Raw genomic sequence first — 21,357 nt, forward strand, 5'->3', positions numbered from 1 at the left:
TTGATGTGTGGCAAAAAAAAAAAAAAAAATCTGCTCCTTGTCCACTTGTCTGTCATTTATTGCCGTTCTCATCAAAGCCTTTTGTCCTTCTTCAGTCCAATAAGATTCTCAGTCTTTTCACTAATTGACGATTCCTCCAATGAAGTGTATTTTCTTGTGTTTTTGTGTTGCGCACGTAAACATCAGACTTCAAACTGATTATTTGGGTGTACTGTTTTCCCAGAACCTCCCCCGAATATTTTTTTTTAACTTCTTGTAGTTTAGGATTACAGTGGTGAATGTTGTCATACCTGTGTGGCTGATGCTGCCATTTTGAGTTGCCCATGTTTTGTTAGTGTCCCTATGTCACTGTGGTTAATGGTATATCTGGTGATCCCATCTATGCCATTGTCTCTAGTCTCTGGCACTGTCCCTGACACATTACTCATGAGGTTCTTGCCCTGGGGGGAACACAATGTCATGGGAAGACAGGTGTCATCCCAGTGCTGCAGCTCATGTTGTCCTTTCCTGGGAGTCGTCGGTCGTTGTAGGCGTGCATGTTGATCACTGCATCCGTCTTCACCATGACTGGAGGCTGAGGCTTGTGTTTCACCCGCCTCTCGCAGGTGAACGACAGTCTGATCTCGTCCACCATGGCACTGCACAAAGACCTCTGGGCGAAAAGGGAGGATGCGGGGAGGGGAGCAAGAAGGAGAAGAGGGGAAAGGGACGGGGGGTAAATGCCTTAGCTTTAAATTGTTCTGACAGCAGAGAGTGTCGACAGTCTAAAGAGTGCAAAATGCATTAGAACATTACATTCACATTGTATTAATGCGTGTGTATGTGTGTGTACGTGCAGTCTGCGGCTGTCAGCAATGTCAAATCGCAGCAACCGCCACATGTAGCCTGCACGCAGTTCATTATTGCTGCTGTGTCAGAAAGGGTGAACAAGTATGGTGCATGTGTATGCATGCAACTACTCGGCATGAGTCAAATTAGTGATTTACAGCAGTAAAGAGTTCATGCTATTCTAACATCTCAAATGACTAATAATGGATTAATTCTCTATGCTCCAATTTGCAATTATGCCTGTTAAAATAAGTAAATGTTGTAGTGTTATGGCCAAGTACTCCTAGGGATTAGCTAAAGGCATGCAAATCCTTTTATAACATGTTTGAACTAAAAGCCATGAATAGAGCACAGCTTTGGTTTAGAGGCTATGTGGTGAGTATCATAACAGAACGGGCACGGTTAGGAACTTCTTTGCTAAAATCCAGGGTGAAATAAACTGAAATCCAAGTAGAGTGTAATTAAATTATTGAGATTAATTTCCCATCCATCCAAACCACAGAGTAAAGATCAAATTAAGAGAATATGGCATTCTGTATGTGATCTATTGGGACACATACCTGTTCGCGTTCTGCAGTCTTCCTTAGTTTGTAGATGAATTCAGCAATCGCCACAAAAACAGACAGCACTAGGCCAGATGCCAGCACAATGAATATACCACCCAGGTTCTGGATACCCATGGGGCCTGTCTCGCGACGTTCTTCATCCAAGCAGCTGCTCCCACTCCACCACTTCTCCTTCAACATGTGTAGGCGCCCATCCTCCAAGATGCTTAGGATTGCTATGGTGATTTTGTCCCTGTACGGGGAGCCTGGAAGCAACAGAAGGCCTGTTTTACTTTTGGAAGAAACACCAGCTGGGTTCTGTGATAATAAGGTTCATAAACACGTTGTGGCATTCAGTCTGACTAGTAGCTTAAAAAACATCTTGTGCTGTGGTGTCGTCTAAAAAGCAATACTTCACACTCCTTCAAAAGGCAACGCATAACTTATAAGAGGGCTTGGATTGTCTTTTATCATTTGTAAGTGGTCTCAATTGTATTTGAAGGTCTTACCGAGGGGAGTGCCAATGCCGTAGCCTTTGCTGTCAATGAGCCCTCCCACCTGTGTCAGGTTACAGTTCCTTCTAGTGATGTAATCAATAGTAGTGGACTCCATAATGAGGGCGTAGTCAGACTTTAGCACCCTCTGAATCCCATCCTCAATAGACTTCACCAGTGATGTGCTTGGCCTGCTGCTCATAAAGGCCCACATCTTCTCAAAAGTAGAAACCTTAGATTTCTGCAAGAAATGGAAAGAGCTTGTTTAAAAAAAATGTGCCTTTGCACATCACTCGAACAACCTGCTTTGCTGCATTTGAGGAAAAGTCATTGAAAAATATACAGTACTTTTACCACTGAGAAAGGGTTGGGCATGAACAAAATAACCTTCAAATGTTATAGCCTAAATTGTTGAACTTGAGAGTACTGCTAAATCTGGGTCGGTGCCCACACAACTGGCTGAATACCTTTGTGGGGATTCTTTGAAAGCCTGATTAGAAATTGTTGAGAACGACACCTTTGCACCAACTGACAGCGCACAGGTGTCCAGATTCTATAGCCAGCGCCCAAATAGATTTATGAGATTTCTCCTACAGATCTCCATTGTCACAGGATTAAAGGAGAGTAAATTGAAGCTTTGCACACATCTATTCTCATAAGTGCTACTGAAGCTGCAATAATAGAATGCCTTTCCATTAGTCTTGCATCAGGCTATGTGGTATTTCATGCAATTTTATATGGGGTCACGTTTATGCCATGTCTAATCCTTGATAATTACTGTCTAAAGACTATAAGCCATTTCAAATTGTGAAAGATGCTATTATAAGAAGCCCTCTATTATATGTAACTCGAGTGTAAATGCAGTGTTGGTTACCTAAAACGGTGATATGATGGTCTGATATTATAGCTTAAAAGCACCATTTAGGATGTACTTCAGTTGTTGGCAAGATTCACATAGCAGCTGGAAGAGCAGATTTTATAGAGTGGTTCAGGATATAAGAAACATAACGACCAAATAAAGCCATTCCACCAAGACAAAAAATGAGAACAAATCAAAAACAAGTTAATCAAACATCAACGCACAGCCTCAGGTAGAGTCAGGTAATGGTAGGCATCAACTTAAAATAGACAAACTACTGCACACTGACATAGACTTTACTATTAAGTGGTAGCAAACAACAGGTTTTGTGTTCAGCGTCATCAGGTATGACCAAAGACAGACGGAACAGGTGTGCTTAAATGCCTACTGACCACATGACCCATTGTAGGTGGTTTACAGGTGACGTCATGTCTGTTCTGCGCTGTCTACGGCTGTACAAACCGGTCAAATCGGGAAAAACAAAATAATAACAACATTGTGGGAGAAAGAAGTTATCTCCATTACGTGACCGCCACAAGTCAGCAAGAGTGAGACACCAAGTCTGCTTCGACCATCTTACCAACACACCGTCCGACTGATCCTCCACCTTTCCTGAGCTGTAAACACCCCGTGGGTGAAAGCGGGGCAGCTGGTTTATGCTCCAGCCCAGTCTCTCCACTCGCTTTTCTTCAGGTTGTATGTAGCATATCCGATATGTTTTTCTATTTTTAGACAATACCTGCTACGTGCAGGCTCACCCAACGCTTTTGAGTACTTGCTTTCCATCATTTCCAATCACCGTTCTCCACTTCCTGCCCCCCATCTGAACTCCAAGCATCATCGGAATTGCGTTTAGTTTTTCACAGATGCAAAATTGAACAAAATAGACACTATACAGTGTGCAAAACAATATAAATCACTGCAACATTCGTGGTATCAAGTTAGAAAAGTAATCAAGTATAGCTAGCCAGCCTAAAGTCTATGTCAGTGTGCCGTGGGTTGTCTATTTCAAGTTCAAATCAAAAACAAATTTTCAACAAAACTTTGGACCATTGATGCCGGTCTGCAATCCAGTGATGTGTAAATCAAAAAGGTATGACAGTAAAGAATGTTTCCCTATTTCCATTGCACTCTCTGCTAAGCGTGCAAAATGGCATGCAACCATATCCAGCAATTTCTTTCAACCTTTCCTTGGAGGCAGTTCACTTGCATGTGCCCTGCAGTGCTCTTGATATAATGTGCCATTAAACAAAACAGCTGCTACTCATAAGAAGAGCTCTCAGGTGACACCACAACCTCCTGGCCGACACTGGCTTGAAACATCTGATTATGTTTCTAATGCGACGTGTTTGTTTCAACCGTTTCATTACACCACTGACACCACTGCCTATGTGTTGTTGTTGCATCTTGCAAGGAATCACTGATGTGTTTGCTTGCTAGGAAAATAATTGTGGACTTTAGTGGCCAGAATAGAGTTGCATCTGTGTTTTTTATTTTATTTTTTATATTATCATGCAACCCAAATTATTTTCCTTTTACCGGAAAAAATCCAGTAGAGACACAGTTGATTGCTTAAAGTTTAGAGAAATGTTACCAGTCAATAAGCATTAGAAAATAAGCTACTGAATGGGACTGCAGTGAAACTGTGGGCATAACAGTTCTGAAATGGGCTTCCATGTGTTGGGGGGAGGGGTTATGGAGGACCATTTAGCATGTCACACAAGTTTAGGGCCAGATCTATCCAGCTAGATACATCTGTGAAGTCTTTATCTACTCCCTGATCTCCTCAGTATTTATCATGCTTCTCTGCCTCATTGAGTCAACATCATTAGGCCTTTCTGTAAGAGCAAGGGGGAGCAGAGGGCACTTGAGCCTTGCAGCTCTGATGCGGTAATTAGACACCTGTTTTTGCTTCTATTTATGATGCGACAATCACAACTACAATCTATCGAAGTACACATCTAAAATAACTTCCTTTTACGTAGCTGTTCAAAGGCACTAAGGGTTCTTTTTTTTAAGGGGTCAATGAATCCAGGTGCACTATTTATCATTACACCACATTTCATATTCATGGGAGATATATATATTAACATATTAGCAATTAAATTAATATTAAATTAACACAACGCCCCAATTGTTTTAAATGCTCAGGATATCAGTAAAAATCCCTAGCCCAGTTACATAATCAAATCTGGGGGATCTAGTTTATACACCATTCAGCAAACTCAACAATGAAGCATACAGTATTTATGAGCTCAACTATAAATTTTGTGGGCATAAAAACTAGGGCAGACAGATGCCCTGGAAGAATCCATTTTTTTCTCTATTTAATGTCATAAACTTATGGACTATGTTCAATAGAAATGTGCAGTGTTTTCATTTTCTAAGAAACTGTAACTCTGTTACATGTGTTATTCTGCACCAGCAGCAGCAGCAGCAGCATCATCTAAGGCAAAACTCAAAATAATAAAATAAAGTCAAAGACCCTGTAGGCAAGCGCTGAAACTTTGGAATAAAAAAATTATTATGGAGGAACACATCAAACAGTGTGGAGAAGTGGAGAAGCTGAAGAATTTGCTTTTGCGGTGGGAATTAAGATCTAACTGTATGTATATAGGCCTATATAATCTCTTTTGTGGAATGGTATTGATTCTTTTCTTCCTTTGGAAACATGGGCCTACTATATAGTTTCAGATTTAACACCTTCCACATTTCTTAACACACAAAATATACAGCGTTGTTATTACTCTATATATTATCCACTCACTTCAGCTATAGCATGACTGTTCACAAAATGACATCTGTTTCTACATGTTGTATAACATGTTGTTTTATAAATTTCTAATATCACTAATTAAGTTAGATTAAATCTGAAACTTGTAAATTGATAAAAAGCCATCGTAACCTCTCATTAATATTTACACTTTACCTTGAAGAACGACATGGTTGCACCATCTTTGACCACACCATACTCAATCTTTGTCTGCTTGGCGATGTCATCAGCTGAATCCACAGGTGAGTCCATCCTCTCCACAGTGAGAAAAGCTGCTAAATTAGCAGTATAGGATGATATAATGATGAGTGTGAAAAACCACCAGATTCCACCGATGATCCTGGTTGACAGGGCCTTGGGCATCAGTTCTGAGCCTGCAAGTAACACAAGGTAAACCCAAAATTATATCTGCCAACACTGTAACTGCATTCAACAAATCCAGAAAAACGATCACGTGTATTTTTGTTAATTAGCCTCCAAATGTTTCTGGCAGTGCCACTGGTGTTGATCAAGGTGCACACGGTGAGAAAACAGAAAATGAAGCCAGTTTGGCAGGTTAGCCAAACACTAAGCTAAGAACTCAAAATGGGCAGATCAGACCTACGTACCATGTGTGTGTGTTGCCTGGGGTTCTACATTAGGTGTTAAAGCCTTTCCCAGCTCATGTAGACTTCAGAGTTTACAGCAACAACTCTCACTCTCTCTCAAACCTAGACAACTAACATACCTTCTGATATGACCCTTAAAGGAGACATATTATGCCCGTTTTGCACAAATTAAAATAGTTCCCAGGTGTCTTAAAGACATGTCCTTGACATACTGTGGTCAAAATACCCCAAGGATCAAACATCGCGGCTCTCTTTTCATCCGCTCAAAACAGCCCTGTTCAGAACGGCTGGTTTCAGAGCCTGTCCCTTTAAATGCAAAGCAGCCACTGCTCGCCCTGCCCCACCCCTTCTACTGGTACCAGGTAGGAGTGGGGTTATGCAAATTAGAAAGGTAGTTACATCACTGGAAGACATCTGAGGGTACTGCTCATAAAAACATGGATTTCAATCTAGGGAGCCTGCAAATTACAGATTTTTTTTGTCAATTCTCGCATTTTGGGGGCCAGAAGGCAAGAAAAACACCCTATGTTAAAGAGCCTTCAAAAAGTGATATTTCCATAATATGTCCCCTTTAAGATTGTCTCTTGAAATAGTGCCCATATGACACCAGGTTTATCAGATCTTCATTGTCGTGTGCACAGTAATAAACATATGATTAAAGGGATAGTTCACTCAAAATTCAAATTGCACTCATTATCTACTCACCCTCATGTCGACTAAGGGCTAGGAGGAGTTTCATCCGTGGCTTCTCTGAGTTACAGGGGGTCTCAGCATAGCCGACGGACCAGGGAGAGGACGGACCCTGGTCCGTCCAAATTGGACGAACCAGGAAGAGGAGCTTCCGCTACAAACAAGCTTGAAATATAGACTCATTTAATTTTTTTCCGAACAATTTCGCATTTCGGGGCTTCAATACAAGACGGACATTACATACGAGCAGCATTGGATGTTTTTTGGTGTGTCTTTTTGTTACGAAGAAAAGTGGTATCCATTTGCAACTGTTATATGGACATGCACTACTACGCCGAGACCCCCTGTAACTCAGAGAAGCCACGGATAACTCTGAAACTTCTCCCAGCCCTTAGTCAACATGAGGGTGAGTAGGTAATGAGTGCAATTTGAATTTTGGGTGAACTATCCCTTTAAGCTTGGTGTATAGTCATGGTTTGGTTAGGTGTATGCTCAAATCTACTGGGATAGGTTTTAAAATTTAATGTGGTTGTGTTGACATCTAATCCAAAATGTTATATAAAATGTTGGGTATATAAATGTTGCATTTATGATTATCACTCAAACATGGACAGTACTATAGCATACCCATACAATTCAGACATTAGTTTTGGTGAACTGGTTGCCATGCAAGTACACAGTCATCTAAACAGCATTACTGTAGGATGTGTATGTTGGTTCAAATACAAATGAGCAAGATCAACAAATTACATTGTCGTGACATGTAAAAAAACAAAAACAAAACAATAATTCAGCCTCCCTGTCCTTATCAGTCCATCTCACCAGACTTGCTAGATGTACATAATTATGTTTTTCGCAAACAAATTAACAGAGCCTGTTTAAATAAATAGAATCAATCAAGACAAGAGTGTCAAGCTAGAGTGACAATACTACTCTGCATTAGCCTTGACTTTGAGTGGTCCTCTGCACAGTAATGGTATGTTTACAATGGCTCACTGACTGGTGTTAAAGTTACTTTATATCTCATCTCTGACAACCTTTAAAATACCCTTGTGCTTTGTGCACTCTGTTACTTTAGTGAGAAGATTTATGAGGGCAATTCTGAAGAGTAACAAGCTCACAGAAGGGGGGCAGACTGGTCAGCTCTTTAACCTCTTCTACCAAATTTGATTGTATTTGTCCTTTGTGGTTTGACATAGACTACATGGTTACAAACAAGGGAAGACAGTAGCATCCCTTAATTCACTGTGACTTCAGAGAGGGAAGACCCAGATGCATTCTGTGGTTGTACTAAAAATGAAGTGAAGCAACGGGTAACTCAATTGAATTCCACACTATAAAGCGCTGTTGTCAGCAGGGAGCAGTATATGGCGCTGCATCACAACACTAATAAATACAAAAAGCATATCAGTCATACAGTGCCAGGGAAATAAAACGGTGTCAATATGCCATACATTTCCTTGAGGAAGGTCTCGTGTCTTGTAAACCGAGGAAATATAAATATTCTTTCAGGCAAGACAATATTGATGCTGTTTCAGTAACCCAAACAACCCATATATCTCACTGGCTGCTGCACTGCTTAGCTTTGTGATGAGGTTAGGAATTGGGAATAAAAAAAAAGCCCTTTCATAACTTTTTTTTCCTCCTCAGTAAAGGTAATGCAAAACAAAACTTGTTCTTCTAGTATTATTTTCATTCAAATTAAATGAAAATATGCTGGAATTGTGATAGTTTGGTAGTTTAATCTTTAACGTTAACATTTGTCAGAGTAAAGCTCAAAAGTGGTGTCAGAGAACTGAAGATTGTTTTCATTGAGATCTGAGAGAAAACTGTGATACATTTTTTACTGCATGCTAGATACATTCTTGTGTTGTCTTATAATTTATATATCAAGGTGAAAATTGAGTTTTGAATCTTTCTGTTCCCATCTGATGTTGGGGTCAGTTTCTCTGTAATGTATAAATATTTTCAGTGGAGCAGCACTTTGGGAGGCTGTCATGTTCATCATGTTCATGTCTTGAGTGCGACTGCCTAGTCACACCATCTGTGATTACTATAGCATGTGTAGTTACCATAATGGCGACGGTGTCTGTAGCTGTAGCTACTACTAACTCCACGACGCACCACATTTCTTAAGAGAAGATCATAAAGAAACCATTCAGACACTGAAATTCTCCTCTGAATAAATGAACAGACTGTTTTGCATGTAATGATGCTTTTTGAATTGTCAGTCTGGGGAAGAAAAAAACAGTTATCTGTGGATCTTGGGGTGTATTGTGCTAAACATGATGCCCCGTTTTTTCTGAAGTGTTTCTCCCCACTAGCATCGCCTCACCTTAACATGAGAGATCTGGGCTTTCCCAAGAGGACAATTACCTGCACTTAACTCTCTCTTTATGGATTTATCACCAAAAAAAAAAAGAGCTGGGGGCTTTTACTAGTTGTTAATTGCATTTTTAAGTATTGACACCTGCGAACAGAAATCTAGTGAATTTTGATCTGAATCTCAAAGTTAAGGTAAAGCCTCTACTCCAGTTTCTTTACCATAGATGAAATGCCACCACAAATCGTCTCTCTTACAAGAAGAACTAAATACAGAATATAATATTTTAGGCTTGAAACTATGGACAGAAAATGAAAGGAAGAGTGCTTGAGAGAATGAGAGGATTGGGAATAAATCAACTCATAATCAAACATACTCTCAAAAATTATTTAATTTGGAGAAACCAATTTATGGGAATGATCAGACATATGCTTGTTGTGAGCCTAAGCCTACTGAGACTCCCAAGAATGCATTTGAAGTAAAGAAAAGTGTTTGCTTTTGCACCTCCTCATATTTTGTGTTCTTTGTGTTGTCTATGACACCTCCCTCCCACAGACAAGCTGGCAGATTTTTTTTTTTTTTTTGGATCCCCTCAAACACATCCATTTGCATTTTAAACATGTCAAGGAAATGGCTTCCGTCTCAGCTGCTGTCACTGTGCTTGGCAGACAAGCAAGGGATGTCTGTTTATGTGACACAGACAAAATATACCTCGCTGGAGATACCACCATGCAGCATGTGTTGCAAGGTACTGTAGGACAACTGTGTGGCACGGAAAGCCAGAACCAGTTAAATGTTCAATATCACTGTCAAGATGTAAAAAAAAATTAAAAAATCTACAAAAAATATGCATAATATATTTATGTATAATACAAACAAATCTGCGAGAGAACACACATAAACCTCATTAATGTTGGTATCCCAGTGTGTTTTTTCTTTTTCTTTTTTTAAATAATTCAGGGAACTATGAATAAGAGCTGATTTGCAGCAGCTGCTTCACTCAACCTGAAAATATGAGAAACACAAGGGCTCAGGCGTTAACAGACAACACCGTGAGCCATAGTACAAATTATAATAGAGAATTCTCCCCTGTTTAGTTTAATAATATAGGCTACTAACTAGCTCATTTCGTTCTGATTCTCTCTCTCGTCGCTCTCCCTCCTGGCATGCTGCTGCTACACTCGTAGCCCTCTGCCTGCACTGGCAAATTGGCAGAGCTGCTATGCAGTTTCACAAGAGTGCTGCCGAGCTTCTGTGCTTAATGAATTGCTGAATGTGTTTGCTATCCTTACGGGCACAGATCCACTCCCGAGTCTCACTGAGCCTCCTTGATTTGTCTTGTTACACTGAGGTTAAACATTTTATTACTTGGGTCTTTTTCCTCCACAGTTGACTTCATTAGGTTATTTCTGGGGCTTCATTTGCTTATTTGCTTTGCCTATCCCTTTAAGGGACACCTTGCAAGTGAAAACCTATTTGTATCCCTATGGTTTTTCAGTCAGAAGGAAAAATTAAATGTGCACTGGGAAGTGTAGCAAAACATGGAGAGTTCTCCTGCTGAAAGAAGAAAGTGCTGCTTTTGTTCTGACGCTATCAGGCATTAATCTAAATAATAAATCAAACAGCAGCAGTGACATTTAATTGGCAGCCAACTTGTTTGGCGGTTATGAGTGCAACATATGGATCCTCTATAGTGGGTGCAGTATACAGCACTGAAAACATCACACCAGCCAGTTGTAGCATGGCTGACAGCTGGCATTTGTCAGACATGTACCTCGAGTTACCCTTTTTGTCCCAACACTCAGAAAGCTCTTGAGCAGGGCCAGTGACTGCGTTATGGGCAAATAAATGCAGCACTGTTTTCCATCCTTACCTGCCAATCTTTGACAAGTGTCTGGCACCTACTCTTCCCCTTTTTGAACAGCAGGCAGGTGACAACAGCCTTCCTTTGTCATGTAAGACTGAGCTGCGCAGTTGTTCTTGACAGGTAAATGTCTTATAAAACAGTCACGGAATGGAAATCATGGAGCTTGTCAGTTAAAGAGGCGGAAAGTGGGATCTAGCAGTGAACAGGAAGAGGTTTGGCTTGACAGAATTGTTTTTGACAAGGAAGTGGATGTGTGCGTCACCATACCTTGTTGCATTAAGGAACCCACTCCAAACCAGAAGCTGTTGAGAAGGGTGAAGTTGTTCTCCACCACATCTGATCCAGGGTTACAAGGATGGGCGTCGTACCATTCGTATGGACTGAACCTGGGAACGAGACAGGAAGTGGAGAGCTGTTTTTAAACTCATGAGATCTAATAGAATGGAAGAATGATCCGGTCTTTATCCTTGTGGGAGCACCATTCCTTCCTTAGGAGAATTTCAAAAACTGAATCACAATAGCTTGAGAGCTATTCTGAGAGTTACATCTATTTCAGACATTCACCTTTGGTTTGGAGGAACAAAAGTATTGTTGGCTGCATTAGGACAACAGCTCTATAAAGCAGTACTTAAAGCAGCGCTGATTGATTTTGTTTGGGCCACTTGCCACAGTAGAACAAGCTATAAACACAACCTTTCCTATTATTAGCTTACACTGTAAGGTTGACATGAGGAACACAGCAGTTGCTTATTTTCAGATACAGCAATAAACATTCAAACTGCAAGAACTCAAACAAAAACAATGAACTGAAGAACACAACAAGTCAGTGGAGCTTTTGGGCTTTACCTTTAGAAATCCCCTCAAGTATTTCTAATATTCTTTGTAGTTAAAGGTGACCAACGATCCACAAAAATATTTTTTATAGAGTATAAAATGTCACGTTTGAGAATGTGAGGGCTCTTCTTCAAGTTGCATGAAACCACAAAGCAGGCATCTTTCCATGTCTCATGTGCCATTTAGTTTGACACCTGCTGGAAATGCTTTAGACCTTTATTATTGCACAAGTCATTTTCAGAAACAGATGCTGAGATAAAAAATGCTAAATGTCACTACTTTCCCTGCTTTAAAAATGTATAATGTGAAAAAATGTATTCCAGTCGTTGTGCTGAGCAGAATTGGATCCCTTAGACCCCAGATAGTATCACTTAGAAATGTGCCATATCTGGTGCTTTGATGAGAGATTTGGTCAAAAGTGGAAAAATAAACAAATGAATAAAAAAAAAAATATATATATATATATATATTATCACATATCACAACAGATTGGTAAAATGCTGCACGTACTGGAGCCCAAGAAATCTTGAGTATGTATTTGAGTTCTGCTAGGCTATAGTAAGAGAAATATAGAAAGATTTAATTGGCTGAAACTTATATTGTTGAAGAGATAGATACACTTCAGTCTAATTATATGCATAAGAAATATTTGGTAATATAGTCTATTTTAATCAGACACTGAACAAGACTAGTGGTTAATCATGAATTGGCTTCATAATGGAGTCTTTTCCAGCCATCATTCCACTAATTCTCATCGTAGTTAAGCAATTAGACATCTGAACTGATGAACAATAACAGGGGTTTTTGACCAATGTTGGCCTGTCTAAGTGCTGGTCCTCATGCATTAAAATGTCAAATGCACTTGCACTCATGTTTCCATCTCACAGTGTTTCTCCGAAGGTTTCCATCAGAGGGGCCTTGGGCAGCTGCTGTACAAATGTGGTGCTCCCTGCCATTTCAATTAATCCTCCCTGGTCTCATTTTGTTTTACTTTCATGCTAAATTGAAAGCCATGGTCAGATAACATGGTGGTGTGATAGAGAAGAGGCATAGAGATTAGGACTGTTGCACGAACATGCAAAAAAAAAAAAAAAAAAAAAACATGACCTGGACAGAAATGAATAAAGAGCTATGTATTTTTTTTTCACTATTTTGAGAGCACTTTCTACACAAAAGTCATTTCAGTGCAGATTCAATAGTGCTGCTTCTCTGCTAATTTCTAAAAAGGTTGTGCTGGCAAGCAGAGCTATAAGATTCTGACTGTGTGCTGTACAACCTTATACAAAACTGTCAGCTAAACAACACTATTAACTGTCGGCCAAGAGTACAGCCTACACAGAGGAGGTGATCTGCAGACTGCTTGGCATCCAGACATTACATAAAGCAAAAGCGCCATGTTCGCATTTACAAGCATTATGTTGAATTTGCACTCTCCAACCCAATCATGCAAAATGCACTTTGCACTAATGTTTCACATGCTGCTAGTCATTAAATTATATTCATTTTCACACCCTAACAACACTGCAATTTTTCTGGTTAACATAAGGCTCATGTCATGCAATCTGAAACAAATTTAAATTTAACACATGCATAAGTTGCCACAAGTTGATTCACAGTATTTGAACTGGTTAAAGAGTGACATTTAACCCATATTTTTGCTATATTCTTTCAAAATTAAAAGTTATAAAAACCCTAACTTATCTGAACAGCACAATTCTTTCAAATATTAAGGCTGGAAATATTCTGTGTTTTTGTTTTAGTCTATGATTCCTACAAAAAGACAAAATTCAACAATGCTTTAATCCGCCACTCAATCATTTTCAACTTCCCCCGGCCTGTCTGTGGCTTTGCAGTGCTAATCCCCTTGGTTCCTAGTGAAGATGGAAATCTTTCAAAAGAGGAATCAGTTATTTAAAAAGGCTAAAGATCTTCCCACAGCAACTGTGCAGTGCAGCTTGAAGCCAACGTTCTCAGCAGCAATGCAGTCATTGTTATGTGTGGGATTGACTAAGTAATAACACTAAATAAACTAATGGGCACTGTGAATGAAAAAAGCAATAAATCATTGCACTTTTGCTTGTGGTCTTTTTGTGGAATTTGCGGACTATGGGAAAAGTCCAGCACCAGTATCACTCTCACCTCATTACAATAAGATTTGTTTGTCAGTATGTTGAATATATGGGTGAAGTCAAAACTGTTATCTGACAAAACATGGAAAAAAATACGTACTTGTGTTATATAATGTAGAATTACAGTCAGAAACTTCCATCATTACGTGCCTAGTGGAGTGTAAAAGCTTATCCACATAAACACATTAGAGAAATCTTCTATTAATCTGTATTCAGTAGCTTATTTATCTTTATCTTTCTGTTTTTGTAAAATGTATTTCTCGAACTTCTGAATAATAAATAGAGTAAGAGGCACTTCTCTCCTTAAATCCTCTTAAATCATCTTTAGTTGAACTCTAGATACAAGCAAATAAAAGGCAGCAGTGTTTTTCATACTCGTATATAAGTGTCATAGTACATTTTATTTGTTTATTTGCAATAATACAGTATCTGCCTTTGAACAAATAATTTAAAAAGTGCCTTGCAAAATAATTACATACGTTTGAAAGAACAAGCCAAAGTGTTTATTGCCTAATATTGTAGGTAGCCTAATGCCTTGACTCCTGTGTCCAGCATTTACAATTACCTTCTTGTGCTGAAGTAGCCCTCTCATTGTTCACTGCTGTTTGTTTTTTTGTGCTCACATGATGCAGATTTAGGGCTCCAGCTTTTCTGCTACCTAGGACGGCCTCCAAAAAAAAACTGATGCAACAATTTAAGATGATTTTGTGCTTATGTGAAGCCACTCCAGAATTTGTTTGGTCTCATGACAACAAATGAGGATAGAAGAGTGCAGCTGTCTGCTCTCAAGCCCCCAGAACTCCTTTCAACGCTTGCTTTTCTAGAACTTCCTCAAGCACCATTTTGCATGAGAAGTAGCAGGAAATACTCACAATGATACTAACTGGGTATTCACTCCCCCCAAAAAATACAAGTGAGGCACTTTTCATTCAATCAAATGAGATCTCCATCTATAATAACTTCATAACTTATTCCTGGCAGGGTTTTATTTAAAGCTGATGAGCAACTATAAATAGATTTATCTTTTGAAATTCCTCCTGAGGTGTATATATTTTATTCTTTTTATGCTGCTGAATATTACGATTTAAATATGATTCTCCTGTATTTAGTTTTTTTCCTCCTGAATGTTCCTTTAAAGGTTCATCATTTGAAGCTGCAATGGTATTTCCAAAGACATTGCCCAGGAAACAACTCGGCTTTGCAACTCAGCTGGAGTCGTTTTCTTTTTTGTATTCCTCCTCCTACTGCTGAGCTGTGCAGCACATACAGACATAACTGCCTTGATCACTGCCCAGCAGCTAACAAAGTCTGAGAGACTGGCTGGAGCACTCAAATTTCAGTCTGCAGTGATAACAGTAAATTACTGTCTATTGAAAGACCCCATGGAGAAAAGTGTGAGGGACTGATAGGACAATTTGAATGTAACTTGTGCACTTACCTGGCAATAACAAAAAGGACACAGCTAACACCCAGGTAGGCCAGAAGGATGTACACCCAGATGTCGGGAGTCATTGGGTTCAGGAAGGAGAAGAAGCCGTTGTTGGTGGCGTTGGGTTTGCGATACAAGATGCTGATGCCCATACTCATGAAGGGCTTGGAGAAGTCAACAAACTTCTCACGCATGTAGGTAATGGTGAAAGGAGCCACAGCCAGGTCTGCCCTCTGGGGAAAAACAAAAATATTCAGTCATTTTCCTCTGATTTCTGTTTCAAATTAGACTTTATTTTAGCCAAGCTAGCAGCGTGGCACGCAAGCTAACAATGTCTGTTGGCCGGTCAGTCACTGCTTTGTTCCAGACTAAAATATCACCAACATTAGGAAAGATTGCCAAGAAATTTGGTTAAAACTCAACAATTAATTGGGATCACAATATGGCCAAATGCTATGTCAAAAATGAAATGAATTATAAGGGTGCTAACGAGTTTGCAGTATCTGCCAAGAAGTGCAATATGATCTCATATCTGCCCTGGTACAAACATTCATGGTGCTCTGAAGGTAAATCCTAGTGACATTCGTGATCCTCAGATTTTTTATTTAGTAACAGAATGACATTTAAAGATTTGAATAAAATATCCCCACAGCTATTAGATATATTAACATATCCGTAATCTCCAACCTTAACCTTGCTGAGATAAACAATAAGCTCAAAACAATATTGTGCATAAACAGTCTCTGTAGACTTAGTCATGTTATGATTCACTGATGCTGTGCGTTATATAATAGGGGGTTATTAAGTATGGAGATCGGATTACATCTTTATTAATATATTCCTTTTTTTAAATTGATAATATACATGTATAGTCAATGTTAAAGATCATTCCTATGTTCACATGCAGTTCTGTCTCCAAATGCATTCTCTACTGACACTGGAATGACATACCTACGTACATCATAGGGTATTATACTGAACAATGGACATGGCCGAGCATGACAGATAAGTTTCAGTCACCTATTATATACGTATGACTGCATATTCAGAATGTTTCCATTTATATCGGCAGCCCGCACAACTCCCCTGCACCATGTCTGGACAGGAGGTTAATGAAACCAGCTGCTTGGTGCACGCTTGGATTCCTCTTCCTTCCAAGAAACAAGACAGCTCACAAAGGGAGGCTTTCTTTACTTCCTACATACTGATTGCAGGGAGAGGAACAGGACTTCAGCTGCATTTTTTAACGAATAATATGAGACTGACTGTTTAGAGTATTTAATGCAAATGCACGAGACCTGTCCTTACAGCAATTCAGTCCAGAAACACATACAACCTTAATGAGTTTTCCCCTCATCCTCTGAACTGATGTGTTCTGTCATTTGTGTTTGCTTTAACACCCTTAAAAAGCATATTTTAACACACTTCCTAGGCCCTAAGGCATGAGTTTAACTTTCCCTGTGGCTTACACAGCTCTTCCCACAGATGCACATGATAAGTTCCACGCAGCAGTAAACAAAGGTCACAAAGAAAACATTTCCACTTTTCACATGGTACTGTGGATTATGTGCTCCTGCGGTCAGCGCCGTGGTAGCTAAATGCACGGTGGCCTCTGAAGAGATGGAAAGATGAGAAAACCGGCACATCCTGCTGTGCATCTGCTGTCTCTCTTAAACTATTCAAATTTGTACATCACATACTGCTCCCTCTGTTGTCTGCTGCCAACTGCAGCTTTGAAACAACCTGCCACTCAGCCGGAAGATCAACCAGCATGCGATCCCAGACATCCCCACGGTGGGCTAATATACATGCTGCATGTCCTTGTTCTGCTTACTGCCTAGGCACACAAAGTGGGCACAAGCAAGATAACCTGATAGTACCCCGCTGTGTGCCACATGGCTTGGCGTTATCTGGGTTTGCAGATGGTAGGCTTAGTGGTGTTCTCCCCCCGGACTTCCTCACCTGACGACAGCCTGGAGGATTCATGAAGTTGCAACTAACACGATCCACATACTTTCAACCCACTGACTCTAAACTCACTGAACTAAAGAAATGATAGTGTGAGCCTTTTACTATAGTTATTTTAATGCAGTAATTAAGCCAGTGGAGAATATTATCTCTGTTATTATCATACAGTTGACAACCAAGGCTGGTCGATGAACAACTTCGAATATGCAGCCACTAGTGTGATTTATACAGCACTGTATTGTGCTGTTTTGTTGCACCTTTCTCTTTTAGAACAGACAGAGGTGCAAATGTGCTTCTGTGAAACGAGTTGTTCCGCAGAAATAGAGTTTGCTGAACTATTCAATGGTTACTTAAGATAACAGCAGCAGTTTTTTTATAGGGATGCTGTGGGAATGCTAAAGCGTCTGATTGGGTAGTCGCACATGCATTTACAAAAGCCATGGCTGGATATGAATACACAGCATGACATTTATGCTGAGACTAAACAACGGTATAGATATGCCTGAACATCTACAGAAATATTGAAATATACAAGAGGCTAATGATGAGGCATACACAATGTAATCAAGAAATTGTCGCTTTGCATAAGCAGCAGGCTGAGGCAACAGAGAGAGCGGTCGCTGGGAACTATGATCTGTTCAATGGTGCTTTGGCAAGTGGGACAAGCATGTTTGGTGTCGTGGCTGTTGAACTCAAGCCCCTCCAGCTATGGGTCAGCCACTCACCGCCAGCTCATCCTGCTTCTGGGATAAAAATCTAAATCACACTTGTCCGTCCAATCGCAGTCATGTGCTGTCCCCTTGGACCAAAACATCCTCAGATACTTTGGTCAACCACTACTGTATGTGTGTGTTACCAAGGCTTGCACAATATCTAAAAATCCACACAGTCCAGTTCAGATTTTACAAACCTATGCTAATTTTTTCATGGTTTCACTATTTTTTAAACAATGCACAATTCAATGTTTGCTTAACTGATCACTCAGCAGTTGAAAGTTACATTCATCACATGCCAAGGCACAAAGTACAGTAAACAAAGCAGTGAATTGATGGTCCAACTCAGCAGTGCTTCAAAACTTGAACACTTTAAAATGATATATTATGAAAACCATTTCATATCTTGAGAAATATGAATATCACTGAATATCAGTCCAACCTCACTACAGACAAAGTGCTGTACTGTAGCTTCTCACTCTGACCTAAATCTACTGGACTATCTGTCTGTGTAGACGAGGAGGATGTGGGCTGGCTATAACTTATCTGTCGAAGCTAGGATTAATTGCCATGACAGAAACAAATGATGTGCTAAGCACGCTATTAACATTTGCATCACAGCATGATTAAAGTGATCATTTATTGTGACTAAATCAAGTTTAACAAGGCCTGTTGCATCATTTAGCACCTTCCAAACAATGCCCTTTGGCATCACAGTGAGCTTTGACTACACAGAGGAAAATAGAGGGCTGTATGTTGCACAATGCTAAATCATCACTCTTGGCAACATTGCACTTTGTCATTGAGAAGCATCAGTACGTGGGGAGTAAATCGCACAATAATATCCTATTCAGACCAAAACATACAAAGACACACACACACACACACTGAGCTTTACTCTATATCTGTCACATCTCCCTCTGTGTGTGACAAAGCTTGATGAATTACAGAAATGAATGAAGGCTTACAACTGATTTTAATAAGCCAGAGCCTTGTTCTCTTTAAAAGATGTCAGTCAAACGGTTTTGTGTAATTCTGTAAAGCAACTGTGATTTATGAGGGCAGACTTTGTGAGCTAAGAATGCATGAGTCTGGTGTTCAGCACCATTTTATCAGCTTAAACCAAATGTTTTCCTTGTTTTCTCCAGTACCTCAGACCTTATCTAACATCATGACCCTTCTTTAAGTAAATGCACTGATCCCCAGTAAACTGTTATACATCTTATTTATCTGTGTGAGGGAGCAATAGGTTTTTAAGAGGTTAATGGAAAGTAGTCATGAATACAAATTGAACTGATAACAACATGAAATACCTATATATGAGAAAACAGCAACTAGCTGTAGAGTACAGTTCCCTGTTGAAGTTGAGAGGCAAAACGACTGCAGTAGTTTTGTAGTTCCATGAAATCTCTAGCTTCACTGGCCTCTCATATCATTCCAGGGTCAGATCTCCTGAGCTTGCCTTAAAGTTTATGTTTCAGGTCCGCTGAATCACGATCAGCTTATCCATACCATGGGTAAGGAGAGCACCAGACCACAAAATAGAACCGACTAAAAATCCACAAAGACGACGTCATGCATCCTTGGTCATGCGATAAGGAGCAGTAAAAGCAATAACTAGCAGTCTAGATTCTAATCTTCTCTTCTGCTGCCATTTACAAAGGCTGTAGGCCTAAAAAGGATGGTGACTATTGGTATGTTACATCAAAAAAAATCAATTAGACCAGTTAACTGTTGTCTACTGCTCTAAAAGTGTGTAAACAGCTTAGACTCGTATCAAAGCCATCCAAGGTCTCCATCAGCAAATGCTACATCTTCACATGACACATGTGAACCTTATGTCACACTTTTCCTCCTCCTATTTGGCTCTAAGCTAATGCACAGCCTCTTTCGACCACCTGCATCGTCTCCCTTTAAATCAGAGACCGGCCTAATACAAAGAGCACTTGCGCCGTTTAATGATCGAGTTATGCATCTCCATTTCGTGCCAGCATTCTCTGCCTTTAGTAATCCATTTGTTCCCCTCAAGGTTATTGTTATCAACGTGGATCTAGCAAAAAGCTTGGATGGAGAAATAAAGTGCTGCAGTGGGAGCCCACCTTTCCCAACCCTTTCAGCACCAAGCCATTGACTCCTGCCATACGATTCCCTGCACTAAATGCCACTTAAGCTATTACAAGTTTTCAGCTGAGTACAGCGCTGACCTGATGGGGCTGAGGACAAAGAGAGAGCACTGACAGGGGCACTTATGAAATGCCAGCGGAGAATTGCCACCATCACTTCGTGGTAGGGCTGTTTCATGGCCGCTGAATCCTTTGAGTTTGATACAGACAGCTGCGATTTCCCAGTATGCCTCAGCAAGGTGATTGGCGTTGGTGTGTTTCTCTGCATCCTGACAATATGCAGTGTTTACACGCTCACCCCAGATCTGTGATTCATCCATCTGTACAGGAAGTGGTTTGTCTCACCGAATGGCATCAACACACTTGTAACATTTAGGCAACCTTGACATAATTGTGCCATAAATGTGACTGACAGCTTTGCAGGCTGCTCCTGACTTGTGCTCAATCATAACTATATCACTGTCCACATGAAGGACATAACCAGCCATTCACTTCAATGCTATTGCTTTTGGAAGTTCAAGTTGTGATGATGTAAATCATGGAGCTGCATAATTTTGCAGAAGCAGCATATATTAAAGGTATATTTTGACATTTTTAGGGATGCAACCATTTGCTTGTCCAGAGTAATCTGAGGGGATTGATACCACTCTATGCTAAATATATTGGATGAGGCAGTTAGTTTAGCTTAGCATTAAAACAACCAGCCTGGTCCGATGGTAACACACTCTACCTAGAGTGTAATAGGTAGTTGCCTGGCAACTGCTATGCTAAGCTAACAGGCTGCTTGTTCCAGCTACAGTCACTGTAGCATCAATCTCTTATCTAACTCTGCAACAGGGCAGAAAAGTACATTTCCTGTAATGGTATCCCTTTAAGGAAAACAGTGAAGCAGACAATATGGAGTCCAACTTACGTGTTCTATTAGTTCCCTGATCATGCCGTTCCACTGGCCCTTTTCATCCTGAGAGCCGTATTTCCCATCAGGCACCAGGCGGATCTCATAGGAGAAGCCCAGGATGTTGGAGAGCTCTTTCAGCAAGTCGATGCAAAATCCTTCGAAACGGTCGTTCCCAACCAGCGCCTTGTCAGACTTCTTAAGCATGACATATGGCTCCTCCTGCACAGACCCAAAAGATCAAATGAAAAGCAATGGTGAGGTCAGCTTTTTCAATTT

At 40.1% G+C, this 21,357-nt stretch overlaps 1 protein-coding gene across 2 annotated transcripts in view; it reads right to left on the reverse strand.

Annotated features, from left to right (window-relative positions):
- Window positions 1-284: 284 nt before the first annotated feature.
- Window positions 285-21,357, reverse strand: part of grik3 (glutamate ionotropic receptor kainate type subunit 3) — a gene marked incomplete at both ends in the record, with an annotated part of 96,708 nt that continues 75,635 nt past the window's right edge. The window contains 7 exons of one of the 2 annotated variants that reach the window (XM_083990504.1): window positions 285-764; window positions 1,389-1,639; window positions 1,883-2,108; window positions 5,656-5,873; window positions 11,255-11,373; window positions 15,389-15,612; window positions 21,097-21,300. In XM_083990504.1, the coding sequence (XP_083846630.1) occupies window positions 285-764; window positions 1,389-1,639; window positions 1,883-2,108; window positions 5,656-5,873; window positions 11,255-11,373; window positions 15,389-15,612; window positions 21,097-21,300 (1,722 nt within the window). The remainder of the gene's footprint in view (window positions 765-1,388; window positions 1,640-1,882; window positions 2,109-5,655; window positions 5,874-11,254; window positions 11,374-15,388; window positions 15,613-21,096; window positions 21,301-21,357) is intronic. The other variant, XM_083990505.1, reaches the window with a different exon arrangement.

This window comes from Trachurus trachurus (genome assembly GCF_905171665.1).
Source record: "Trachurus trachurus genome assembly, chromosome: 16".
NCBI classification, from domain to species: domain Eukaryota; kingdom Metazoa; phylum Chordata; class Actinopteri; order Carangiformes; family Carangidae; genus Trachurus; species Trachurus trachurus.